At 45.0% G+C, this 12,444-nt stretch overlaps 1 protein-coding gene across 10 annotated transcripts in view; it reads left to right on the top strand.

Moving 5' to 3' along the window:
• Window positions 1-12,444, top strand: part of BIN1 (bridging integrator 1) — a 101,670-nt gene that overhangs the window by 72,358 nt on the left and 16,868 nt on the right. For 3 of the 10 annotated variants that reach the window (XM_074828799.1, XM_074828797.1, XM_074828796.1), the window contains 4 exons: window positions 237-281; window positions 5,103-5,253; window positions 9,280-9,408; window positions 12,280-12,387. In XM_074828799.1, coding sequence (XP_074684900.1) covers window positions 237-281; window positions 5,103-5,253; window positions 9,280-9,408; window positions 12,280-12,387 — 433 coding nt within the window. The remainder of the gene's footprint in view (window positions 1-236; window positions 282-5,102; window positions 5,254-9,279; window positions 9,409-12,279; window positions 12,388-12,444) is intronic. The other 7 variants (XM_074828801.1, XM_074828798.1, XM_074828804.1 and 4 more) reach the window with 5 other exon arrangements.

Raw genomic sequence — 12,444 nt, 5'->3', positions numbered from 1 at the left:
AAAAGCCCTCTCCTAGAAAGCAGGCCATAGCTTTCTAGGAACCGAGGGAAGTGTGCACGTGTTTCCGTGTGTGTGTTTCTGTGTGTGTGTGTGAGAGAGAGAGAGGAGATCTTGTCATCTTGATTACAGTGAGTTTTGTGGCACCAAGTGAATGGCTGCTCAGAAGCTTAATTTTTCCTCCCTGGTTTGACTGTGCCATCCTGTAACGGAAATGATTTGCGTGCCATCCTCAACAGAAAGAAAACTAAACTGTTCGCCAGGCTCAGGAAAAAGATGAGCAGGTACCGGTACGGAGAGCAGCATTTCGATACATGTTTGATTTAGTTCCTAAAGCTGGAGAGGCTGTTGCTGGACTCTAACAGCCTGGCACGTGTTAACCCTGTGATGGGAGAGGGGTCTTTGCATGATATGATGTGTTCATGGCCTGCTGGGTCCTGCTGAGATCTCTCTGTTTCTGGATAATCCCATTAACTGCTTGTGCGCCTGGTTTGAATCCTTGCTTCTTTTCCTATCTAAGAAGGCAGTGTGAAAGCTCAGACATTGTCTGTTCAGTTGCTTTTGTGTGACTAAGAGCGCAGTGCTGGGTTTTCCATGGGAAATAAGGGCAATTTTAGTGATTAACAACTAGTTTTACCTAGTGGAGCTTGCCCTTTTAAATAGGTCTGAAATGCTGTGTTCTCATTCCCTGCCAGGCCAGAGAGGACCACGAGGCAGGTCTTTCAAACTCAGAAGTCCTGTCCTATCTACCTGTTGCAGCTGGGAGGATGATGGGATGGGAGAAGGATGCTTCCAGCTTTGCTCTTTACTTGCTCTGTTCTTGAGGATCCTCAATATCTTGCTCTATCCATTTAAAATTTTGTGCAGGGCTGAAGGAAAAGAAAGCCTGTTGTCTTGTATAAAGAAACAAATGTCAGCATCTTGCCTTTCAAGACAGCGATGGCATTGAATAACTGGATAGCTACTATGCCTAGAGTTACCGTAGCCAAGGTCAAGGACTCTGACAAGAACATGCTGTGGAGCAAAGTGGCAATTGCTGCATAATGGCATGGAAGCTTCCTCTGATTTTTTTTTTTTTCCTTAGTCTTTGTGTTGGTATTCTCTCCATGGGGTCCCTATAGGAAGAAAAAAAATAAAAATTCCCAAGATGATGTCCTGCCAGCAATAATGGTGAATAGGGATCCTTGCTTTTCTGATTTGGGCTTCCCACTGACTAGGGCAAGTCACACAACCCTTCTCTTTGTCTCTGCTATGCATCCTTTGTAAAGTGGGAGGTTGGAGGGTGGGGAATGGTAATTTCACAGGGAAGCTGATGGGCAAATTTTGATTTTATGTCCTCAAATGAAAAACAGAAGGAATGTCTGTGTTGTTACTATTCTGAGGTTTTCTGCTGTAGGAAAAAGACCATTCCCAGTAGTACTTCTCTGGATGTTTCTCCCTGGTCCTTGGTTGGACCAGTGTTGTACCTGCACCAGGCAGGAGGTCTAGTATTTCCAGTCACTGAGAACGGATGGATGCTATAGCAGAGGGAGAGCTAGTAAATCTCATCTTTGTGAGCTCCAGCCACAACATCCTCCTGTTTTGCCCTCATAAAAGTCCACCTGGCCCAGCAGTTAAGGTGCCTCACCTGGGCTGTGCTGGGGGTTTCTGCTGTCAGAGCAGCTGCGGGGGTCACAGAGAAATGTGCAACCCCTGGTGCAGGGAAGAAGGGTCTGGGACTTGGTCACTCTTTGATCTGCAGCAAGAATATACATTTGTGCCACTGTATGTTTGGGTATGTAGGTGCCTCTTCCTTCTTTTTCCTGCCCCCTCTTTTTTTTTTTAAAAAAAAAAGTAATTCACCAGCTTGCTTTGGTGCTAAAAAATAAAGTTACTTTTGGCTAAAAAGCCCTGTCTGAGCCTTAGCTGAGATGCCAACCTCTTTTTCTTTTTAACTGGAGAACTTGGCAGGAGGTCACTGGTCTGTTTTCACCATATTGGAAAGCAGGTTTCATCCTCTACCAGAGGATTGTTACAAGCACATGGGAACCCCATCTGCAGATGTTACTCTGCTCTTCTAGAACAGATGAGGTGGCCCCATGATGGATCTGGGAGCTCAGCAGCACTAAAAGAGGCTGGGGGATTTTGGCTTTCCCTTCAGCTTTAGTAACTGCATTAGACCCTGTTCCCAGCTCTCTATTTGCAGAAGAAAGTTGACACCCCCTTCCCTTCCCTGCCTGATATTCCTGGATTTGGCATCACTTCCCAATTGCTCATGGGAAGGAAAAAGAGAGCGCAATGACCTTGTTGTTTTGACTTGGTTTTACTGTGGTACTCACATTTGGTCAGTGGGGACAGTACCCACACTCTTGCTTTTCCCTGTGTTTCCTGGAGCAAGCAGTCAGTTTGGAGACAGGACTTTGCTCTGTGTGGGCAGCGTGTGCTCCCTGGGGACCCATGAAGGACAGAGGATCCTGGTGACAGGCTCACTTGATGCTGGTTGCACTGGCTAAATGCGTGCAAAGCAACAAGTGCAGGAATGAAGGTGCTGCTCAGGGGACTGGAAAAGGGTCAGCCAAAATTAGCACTGGCATTTTCCAAGGGGGATCAGCCAACACATCAAACAAGCTGTAAATAGTAGTCACTTAATAAAGGCTTTAGTGTGGAGCCCTCTCAGCCCTTGTACGATGAGGGGAAGAAACTGGGCTGCCTCTCATGTGGGAGCCTTTTACCAATATATCTCCAAATTAAGTAACTGTCGGGCACCTAAAATAAGTCACTAAAAAGCTGTTTCATGGCCTTTAGAAAATAAGCCTGAATTCCTTTCTCACTGGGGGAAATGGCCTCTTCAGGTCCTTAGAAGGAAAAGTCTACACTTGTGTTGGTAGGCCAGCTGACAGACAGTAGTCCCAATATTCCCAATGTAGTCTGGGCGTTTGAGGAGTCCCAGCAGTCTAGCTATAGATCGCTGTCCCCCATCTTCTCCAAAGTGCTTTCAACTCCAGAGAAGGTAACATGTAATTTTTTCCCCAGCTCTAGCATCAGAAGACATTTTCTGTTGTTTCCTGCTGTTCCCTGGTGACTCCCATTTAGAGCGGGACTTCCTTACCTTCACCCTCCAACCATTACTTCTTTTAATCTGTAGCACAACCTTATCAATTTTTCAGAATCCTTCACACAACCTACTGTTTTGAAGTGATTTCTGGGGACCTCTGAGGAAGGACACTGTAGGTATATCAGTCAAATTGAAGAGCTGCAGGGGTTGGCATACATGTTCTTGTTCCTCCTCTTCCCTTTTTCTTCTTCCTTTCCCTCTTTTTTTCCCTTGGTGTGTGTGCCCCTGGTTGAGAGCTGCTGGCAGAGAATGTAGTTGGGTTTGTTGCATCATGGTGGTGTGCTGCTGGCATCAGTGTCATCAGAAACATCCAACCTGCATGTGGACCTGAGAACAAGCGCTTTGAGGGGAAATGTGCGCGTGGGGTGTGGATATGGGGAGAAAGTGGGCGGAATGGGTGAGTGCGAAGTGAATGAAGAGGGAATGGGGTGGGGAGCTTGAAAGCTGGAATGCTGAGCAGGGGGAGATGCTTGCTTGGAAGGGGAGGTTTGTTGAAGTGCCTTGCTGTCCCTTCCTCCTCTGTCACCCTACTCATGAGTGTTTAGGAATGAGGTCATCATGCATGTTAACCAATGACCACCACACCATCCAGTATGAGTGGATGTACGTGTCTGGAGCTCTGGGCTCTCTTGGGACAGAGCAAAGAAATAACTGACTTGGTGTCCCTGCAGAATCAGATCTGCATCGCTCTAGTAGTCATGGCTCTATGCTGGGATTTATTGTCTCAAGTTGTAGGAAAGGATCTGTTCCTTTCAGCCTTCCAAGGTCTTTAACTTTGCAAGAACTGCAGCTTTATAAATGGAGGCAAATATGTCTCCCTGTAGATGAGGTTGCACAGCCCTTTTGCAATATTCTGTAATATTCTGTTTTCAGCTGAGTATAGTTTTGCCAAACTGTAACCTCTTTGCTAAAATAGCTCCTACCAGTGTCTGTGCTTCTGCATGACTTGAGATGAATTGATCAGTTGCTTTTTGGGGAGCTGAATTTCAGCCAAGATGATTCAGCTGTTCCTGAGAATTAGGCTGGGAAAATGGTTTTACCTTTATCCCTGTTGGAATTCTCTGGTAACCAACTTTTTAGTAAACCTTTCATGATTCCATACTTTGAAGCACAGACTTGACACTTGGCCAGGGTGTACCCTTAGGGAAAGGTGTGTGCCTATTGCCATTCCTTTGAAAAATCTGTTGAAATCTGACCAAGTTATGAACCAACAAATGCCATTGGCATATGCTCCTTGCATCTTAATTCCCTGAAGAATCCCTCTTGACTGTGTGCCAGAAACTCCTGGAATAAGGACTGACTGCAAAGGCAAGGGCAGAAGAGGTTCATCATTGAAAACAGGGCTGGGGAGACTTTCCATAATAGAAAAATTTTTATTAGTAGCCAGAATCTCACTGTTTCTTTGTTGTCTGGAACAATCTGTGAAACCTCTGGCTACTTTGCCCCTCTTCCAGCTTAGCCAGTTTGTACCACATAGAGGAATACGATATTCTACGATTACAGCCTTAGTTCAGGTGTTGTGAATCTATTAGTCAAAACCCATGCAGGTGTCAGTACGCCACCATGCAGAAAAATCCTTATCTGTACAATCTACAACTAAATGAGCTGCAACAGAATTCCTTCTCCCATCTGCTTCCCCAGTATTAAAAGACTATGACTTAATGTCAGGCACTTATTTTAGAATCTAGCAGAATTAAGAATGCCTGATTGGGTTTTTTTTGTTTGTTTTCCTGTGTCTCGGGCAAAGTATATCCATGTAGTAGGAATTCAGTGAGTAGCCTGCTGCACAGTAATGCTGTTGCAGTGTGTTGGACTGCAAATGACTCAGCAAAGATGCTTCTCAGCAGCTTGTAGAGGCTTCAGATATCTTCACTGTGTGTCTGGGCAGCAAAGCAAAGAGATAATGGAGGCCCACCGATCTGTGCTGGTTGGCATAAATCCTCCTAGGCCTGGCTCAGACTTCTCTCTCTTTCTTTTTCCCTCTTTCCCTTTATCTCTCCACTTTCTTCAGTGACAGCACCCCAGCAAAAGCAAATAAAAGCCCCTCACCTCCACCAGATGGATCTCCTATCACCAGCCCTGAGACCAAGACTGTCAACCATGAGCTGGAACCGTCCACTTTGGAAGCACCCGGGGCAAGCATCCCAAAGTCACCATCTCAGGTAGTGTCCCCATGACATTGATCATGTCTTTGCAGTATGACCGCTGATGATACAGGCTCTGAGAGTCAAGGACATCCATTGTTTGCTTTGTTAGACCTCTGCTTGCTACTGAGCACAGAGAATATGACATGATAATTGTTCTCCTTCACTGATTCCTGAAAGGTTCCTGAGAATGCAAGTTACTCATTGGTCATCTACAGATCAGATCGGGAAGAACTAAGTTGTTTCTGAATGCCTCTACAGGGGGAAGACCAGTAATACCTTTTGCTGTCTGGTAGCATGGCCAGGAAGATCCAGGGAGGAGGGAGTTGTAGCTAGGCCAGGAAGTTTGTTCTTTACATTTGAATTAACCTGTAGAATTCAGTGGTCCAGTTTCTTTTCAAGAACTTCTCCAGCTGAGGAAGGTTCAAAGCAAAAAGTTTAATAGGGATAAGGAGAACATCTGTACTTTTCATGATGTTTTACTTTAATCCCAAGATAAAATATTATGCTAAAAATAAAGGCATTATATTCTTATGCTACAAATTAGGTGGGTACCAGGAAGAAGACTGTCTGTTATATGGAGTCTGATACCTTCTATGTGGCCTTTGGTAGTCCTTTCTTTACACAGGAGATACCTAGTGGCATGTTTAAAATAGCAGATGTAACTTCTGCTACTCAGCATATCATATGATATGTTTTACTTTGGGATTTAAGGAAAATAAAACATTTACTTCCTCTTCCCATCTGAGTGGGGAAAAGCTTAGTAGGGAAAAGTAGTAACTAGGCCGAATTTATGTCTGGTGCCAATCCTTGGCATTTCAGTGGGACACTTGGGAGGAATCTTCCAGGAAGAATTAAAGCTGAGAGGTGTTCTGACCAAACTGATAAGAGAGAACTTGTTAATTCTGAAAAGAGATGGGTGAAACTCAGAACTTCCTTGCTGTTGTCATATATAGCAATGTGATTCCAAATCTAGGCCAGTGGTGTAGGCTGTCTCCTGTTTCTGGACTGCTGCTCACAATATTTTTGTCTCCACTGCATTTTTGATTTTCAGGATTATCTAGGGGCAAAAAGGAGATGTTCGTACATTGGCAAAAGGGTCTTTTACAGCCCTGTGAGATGTATGGGTGCCTGGCAGTGTCTTTTCAGGACTTCTCCAGGGTCTCTGCATCACTCAGCATTGTACAACCTAGAGTGGCTTTACCGCTGCCCTGGCTAGGGCCTTGGAGTAGCATATGTGTATGGAGGAGGGAGGATAGTGCATCTAGAATTGCCTTCCCGTTTTGTCAGAGATTGCCATATCTTGACTGAAATTTGGAACAAGAAATCATACAAATTTATTGAGCTGTTCACTTGCAGACTTCACTCACCCTGCCTGTGGACTTGTCTTGCTGAGTTTGGCTTCTTCCCATTCATTTAAGTAGTACATATAAGCCGTGTTTTTGCCAGCCTGCAAGTGCTTTCTCATTCACTTGCTGCCTTCCTGCCCACAGGAATGGGGCTTGGAGGCACCTCCTGTCGACCAAGCAGAATATTCCAGTGCAGCCCTGGCTGAAGCCTCAAATGGGGCACAGGCAAGACTGAAATGGTATTTGTAGCTAATGCTGCCACCGCCTGGCAGCTCTTTCCCAATCTGTATTAAATTCATGCTCCCGGGCCTCACTACAGTGAAGAACAAGAGCTCCACTCCATATTTGTACTAGGTGCTGAGAGATGGAGGGAAGTCAAGGGCAGGGGTTTCATACTCAGAGCCAAGCCTGGTGTCTGTATGGATAAAGTCTAGAAACTAAGTGTATGTCAGGTTGCCAGCCAGCTGGAAAACACAAGTGTCTACTCTTAGTAGTAGTCTTCAACTACCACTGTAACAGTGGTCGCCTTTAATACTGAAATCTTCACAGGTGTCATTACTTTTGACCTGTGGGTAAGGGATTTGTTCTAGGGTCCTCCTAGGGAGGCTAAGGGCCTCATCCTCTGTGGGAGGATGGAGCAAAAAGCAACAAGCTAGTACAATTCTCTGGCCTCTTCCTCTCTGAAATACTAATGCAAACCATAAGCAAAGGCTGTGGAACGAAAGACAACAAAACAGAAGAGACCAAATAAATACTAACTCCTTATGCCAAAAAATAGCTCTTACTGTGCTTTAATTCTTGAAAGCAGCTTATTTCTGTCTTTTGGAAGAAGCGACTGCTATCAGCTCTCCGCACTGAGTAATTTGATGATGACACAGGACTTCAGGGGTCTGTGACATTTCAAAGGTCAGACTTTTGCTCTCAGTTACACCACTGAAACACTATAATGACACTTTTGAAATTGTGCAACTATGTTGAATTTAGACAGGTAAAGCTCTGTGGGATCCAAGTCAGCAGAAAAATTGTAGAGGATTTGTTTTATTCTAAGTGGTGATGTTGTTTGTGATTGTGAATTTCTAGTTATAACCCAACATCAATACGCAATCCTGTTGTCTTTGAAATGTGGTTTTAGACTGCTGGACACTGTGGAAGTGGTGGTCTCCCAAGACACTAATGCATCGGAAGAAAGGAGACCGACTATTTTAGAGAAATAAATAGCAGAAGAGTTGGGATCTTTTTGACTTAAGAGTTTGTAATTAGAGAATTGAGAATAGCTTCTCCTTGAAATTTCTGGTCCCTTCTTGCAACTGTCAAGCAGGTGATTTTCAGGAAGGGATTGTTCTCAGGGAATATGGACACACCACCTTCTGCAAACAGTGAAAAGTCAGAAGTGAACACACTACTTTCATTATTTCCCCATGCCAGCCATTCAATGGAAAATACGTGTTTGCATACTCACTCACACTCTCTAAAGTACATTAACCCAGTAGAAAACTGGGCATATCCTCAGCAGTCAGAATAAATGCCTTTGTAGAGCTCAGTTATATGCTGGAGGAGTGTGAACAGAGGACTAGGAATTGGGGATTGCTGTGTTTCATATCTGGGCCCGACGCTGATATACTGGGTGCCCATTGTCAGGACTTGCTGCCTTGGGATCCTAGGTATGATGAGAAAATCAAGTAACTGTAAAACATTACTGTAAATGGAAAGCATTGTCATTGCTGAGCATTGCTGTGGTGCTGGGAACTTGTATGGCTGCTTTGTTCCAACACAGCAGCAGCTCCTCAAAGTTTGATTTGATCTGGAAATAATCACTGAGCATTGGACACAGGAAAATGTGAAAAGGATATGGGTGGGTTGATCTAGGGAGGGTCTACCACAGCTTCCCATGGGGTTCTGGATGCAGTGTCAGGCTGAGTCTTCTAGTGTGATGGTAGGTATTAGGATGGGTTAGAGTTATGGGGTCAGACTTTGTTATGCATTCTCTGGGATCTCCATTTGGGAAACACAGCTTCATTAGTGTCAATGCTCATTGGTGAAACTGAGAGCAGAGTTGGGCCCACAGCAGTCATAGCTTCTCAGGAGTTTGAATTGTTCTTGCCTAAAGCTGAGAAGCAGTAAGATGCTATCAAAAGATCCTTCAGACATTTCTTATGGTACATTGATAACCCATGCACCAGGAAACCAGTACTGGGCAGATCAGAGTCTGTCCTTATGGTCACCTACCCATAATAGGACAAATTGAGTCTGGTCTTTCATTCCCTTAGGTATGGTAAGTACGGCAAAGGGAGGCAGTACTGACCTGGTCTGTGGAATTGTGTTCTCAGTAACTGATCTGCTCCCCTTCCCAGTGGTTCTTTTGAAGGTTGCACATGCTTTAATTATGTATGCATGTCCTGTCAATGCATATTAATTGTGTTACGCTTCTCCTCTGCAGAGGGAAACTTGCCCACAGCTGAAGTGTAACTAATGATGCCAAACCTTCTCTGGAGGCGTGTGGTTGTTTTTTTGTTTTGTTTCAATTCAGCCCTTCAACCTCCCTTCCTCTCTCTTCAGATGGAGTTGATTGGACCCTGCTCTGTGCCTGTGGTTGTGATTTCCCCCACCTTCAGTTTTTGTGGCTAACCTGGTTCCTGTCTCTGGTTTTTTTGGGTGTCGCCGTCTGTGCTGTGGCTGTGTGCTCATTTGCATGCAGTTGAGGAAAGGGCCTCCGGTGCCTCCGCCTCCAAAAGTCACCCCCTCCAAGGAGATCAAGCAGGAGAACATCATCAGTCTGTTTGATGACAATTTTGTCCCTGAGATAAGTGTGACAACCCCTTCGCAGGTTAGCTGCTAATGCCCTGCCTTATATTTGTCTGCTTCTGAACTTTTTCTTTTGACCTTTTTTCTCTTTGGAGGTGTCAAGCCATGAAACCTGGTCAGGTGAAGGATGAAGGCAAGGTCAGCATTAGAACTCAGAAGGCAGAGGGTTAGATAGGAGGCTAACTTAGAGGGGAGGGTGGCTAGAAGGCAGCTTTGACTAACATTATGCCCTTTGAGAGCTTTCATTCATAGAAGAAACAGGAGAAATGCAACTGGTGAAGATGCCAGAAGGTAATCACTGCATCTGTTCAGCAGCAGTGCACATGGATTATGAGGACTCCCTTCATATTCCGTGATATGTTCTCTCCAGACTCACTGATCCTGGGTGTGAATGAAGCATGTGTTTTCTGCTTGTGTACATCCCCAAGTGCTGAACCTGGCATCTGTGCCAGTTCTGGGAGAAGGTAGTTTTGTGCTCTCTATGCCTTCACGCATGGGCTTTGTGGTTTAAAGCCCATACCTGCACAGGAAAGACCAATAGGAATTGCATAAAGTTCTCTTTGCAGAGAATAGGTGTCTCCAGTTTAGATGGGCAGGATTGGGCCTGCTGTGAATTCAGGACTGCTGACAGAGTCTGTCACTCTTCACCAGCAAGTGGTTCCCATCAGAATATTTCTTTCTTGTCATGTGGCACCTTCTGAAGTGCTGAAAAAGGAAAAACATTTTCAAATTATATATTTAGCTCTTCACTTTCCTTTTGATTTACATCACTGGATGCCCAGGTAGGGAATTCTGTGTTGGATCTAGGAGGATGGCAGTTATTATGTATATAGGAGCCTGACCAGATTTCTGGCTGTATCATGAGATACCTGCATCTACTTTTTTTATATGTATATGTATATATATATTTTAAATTTTTTTCCTAAATGCTTGTTAAAGCACAAGTAATATCTTTATCAGTGCTCATCTGTGACTCATTCCCTAACTTTTCCTTGCATCATGCTGCTCCATTGCCTCTGGTTTGCCACCTTCCACCCAGCTGCTGAGGAGCAGAGGTAGAGTGGGGAGGGAAAGAAGTTGATGTCAGATTTTGCATTGCAGTACATAAAGCTTGCAGAGCAGAGAGATGATTTGACAGCAATGTTGGAAGGTGGGGCCCACAGGCAGCTGAGTATCATTTTCTATGCTTCCTTCTCCTGTATCGTAATGGACAGCTCTGTCTGCTCCATGGTTTGTATCATGTGTTTCCATGTGAACGCCAGCCCTTAGTCAGACGTACTCTTCTGCACCTGATCAGTGCTCCGACCCAGGATGGGATCTGCTGTGACTTTCAATCAGATGAGAGTTCTGAGGGAGGATGCTGATTGCCAGAACAATCTTCACTGAAGCACCCAACAGCCACTAGCATTCAGTGTGTTGCCAAGGGCCATTCCTGTCAAATGTCTTAGCTCCAATGAGCTGTCTTGTGAGAGATCTGGGTAAAGGCAAGGGATGCTGGCCCTTGCATGTAAGTCTTGAATGGCAGGTAAGATTATTCCATGACTGAAGCCTTGATGTTGCATTACCAAACAAAACTAAAGATTGGGGTTGGGGCCTCTCTGATGAGTGGATGTGCTGAAGGAGCATACTAGAATGCCAGTTGGATTTTCCTTACTGGTCAGGGTTTATTATTGTGAGGTGGAAGAGCTTGGTTCCTTGTCCTCATCCCTGTGGATTTCAAAGAGATGTTAATAAAGGAGAGAAAAATTTGTAAGAAAATTGGAGTAAGAGGAAACTAGAGGCGGTGAAAATGGTGGTGGTATGGTTTATATTCAGAGGACTGTCTCTTAAGTGGTGTCTCTTGCTATACCAAATGGAGTTTTTCTATTGTGGGGCTATGATATAACCGTGGAGACCAACCTGCCACACTTTGTGTGTGTTGGAAAGGTAGCTGAAGCAGTTGGGCCAGTGAGCTGGGAGGTCAGTGGAAATGGGCAAGTCTTCCCGGAGAGAGCAGCTTCCTCTGAAGTTGAATAGAGGGAAGTGTCTTGTAGTGGTTAGGTTAAATCTAAAAACCAAAAGTGATAGTTCAGTTTTGAATACTAATGACTCGTGTCCTCTGTAGTGACTGCTTCATTAATGGTAATCAGTGAATGTGCCATTGTTGTCTTTAATGAGAGTGTTAATCAGCCAAAGGGAGTTACTCTGCTGACTTTGAAGAGAGTAGCAAAGCCCATCAGTTTTATACTTTGTTAGAAGATTTGTATGTATATGTTTCTGGGATGTCCAGAAATGGAAACCATTGAAAACAGCTTTTTTAGATTGGGGAGTGATTTAAATTGCTTAGGTAGGGTGAGCTGCCATGTTCTGTGTTTCTGTCTCAGAAGGCAGGAGAGAATTGGAAGCTTTGGGAGTTAGCTCTGAGGTCTCTCAGACTTGCCTTCTAGCAGTCTGAGTGGTTTTCTGCCTGGATCCATGTTCCTGAGATGAGTTGTACAGATGGCAGCTCTTATGTATGTGGCTGAGGGAGTCTGTCCTGGGCCTTCAGTACAAAGGCAGATGGACGAGCTATGGGGAAGCCCTTCATCATGGGAGAAGCCCTTCTGAGTCATCTGTGGCAATGATCCTTTTGACCACAGCAGGTCAGGTGCTTACACCATGTCGGCTCATTTGTCCAGGTGTGAAGATGAATGACTCCTCTGGAAAAGGCTCAGGTTTGGTCTACAGTGGCACCCGTGCGAACTGCCCGTGATTATAGGCAGCAAGCAGTCAGGAGTCACATCAGGTGTTTGCATTGCCACCATGTCTTCTGTGCTCGCAACCTTAGCTCCTGGATATCACGTACCCTTCCTCAACTGTGCGCGCGTGTGTGTGTCTAATGCTCGTACTGCTTTTCTTCCTCACTGCTGCCAAGTTTGATGCCCCTGGGCCCTTCCAGGAGGGAGCCAGCCTGTTGGATCTGGATTTTGATCCCATTAAACCAGATGCCACTGTGGGGAAGACCCCCACACCCGCCTCCCAGGTTGGTTCATATCACCATTCCTTCTCCCTTCATAACTGACTTGTGGTCAAGTGTAGT

Source organism: Strix aluco, chromosome 6 (assembly GCF_031877795.1).
Source record: "Strix aluco isolate bStrAlu1 chromosome 6, bStrAlu1.hap1, whole genome shotgun sequence".
Taxonomy (NCBI): Eukaryota; Metazoa; Chordata; class Aves; order Strigiformes; family Strigidae; genus Strix; species Strix aluco.
Note: the sequence above shows the minus strand (reverse complement) of the source record. Positions and strands in the feature narration are given on the sequence as shown.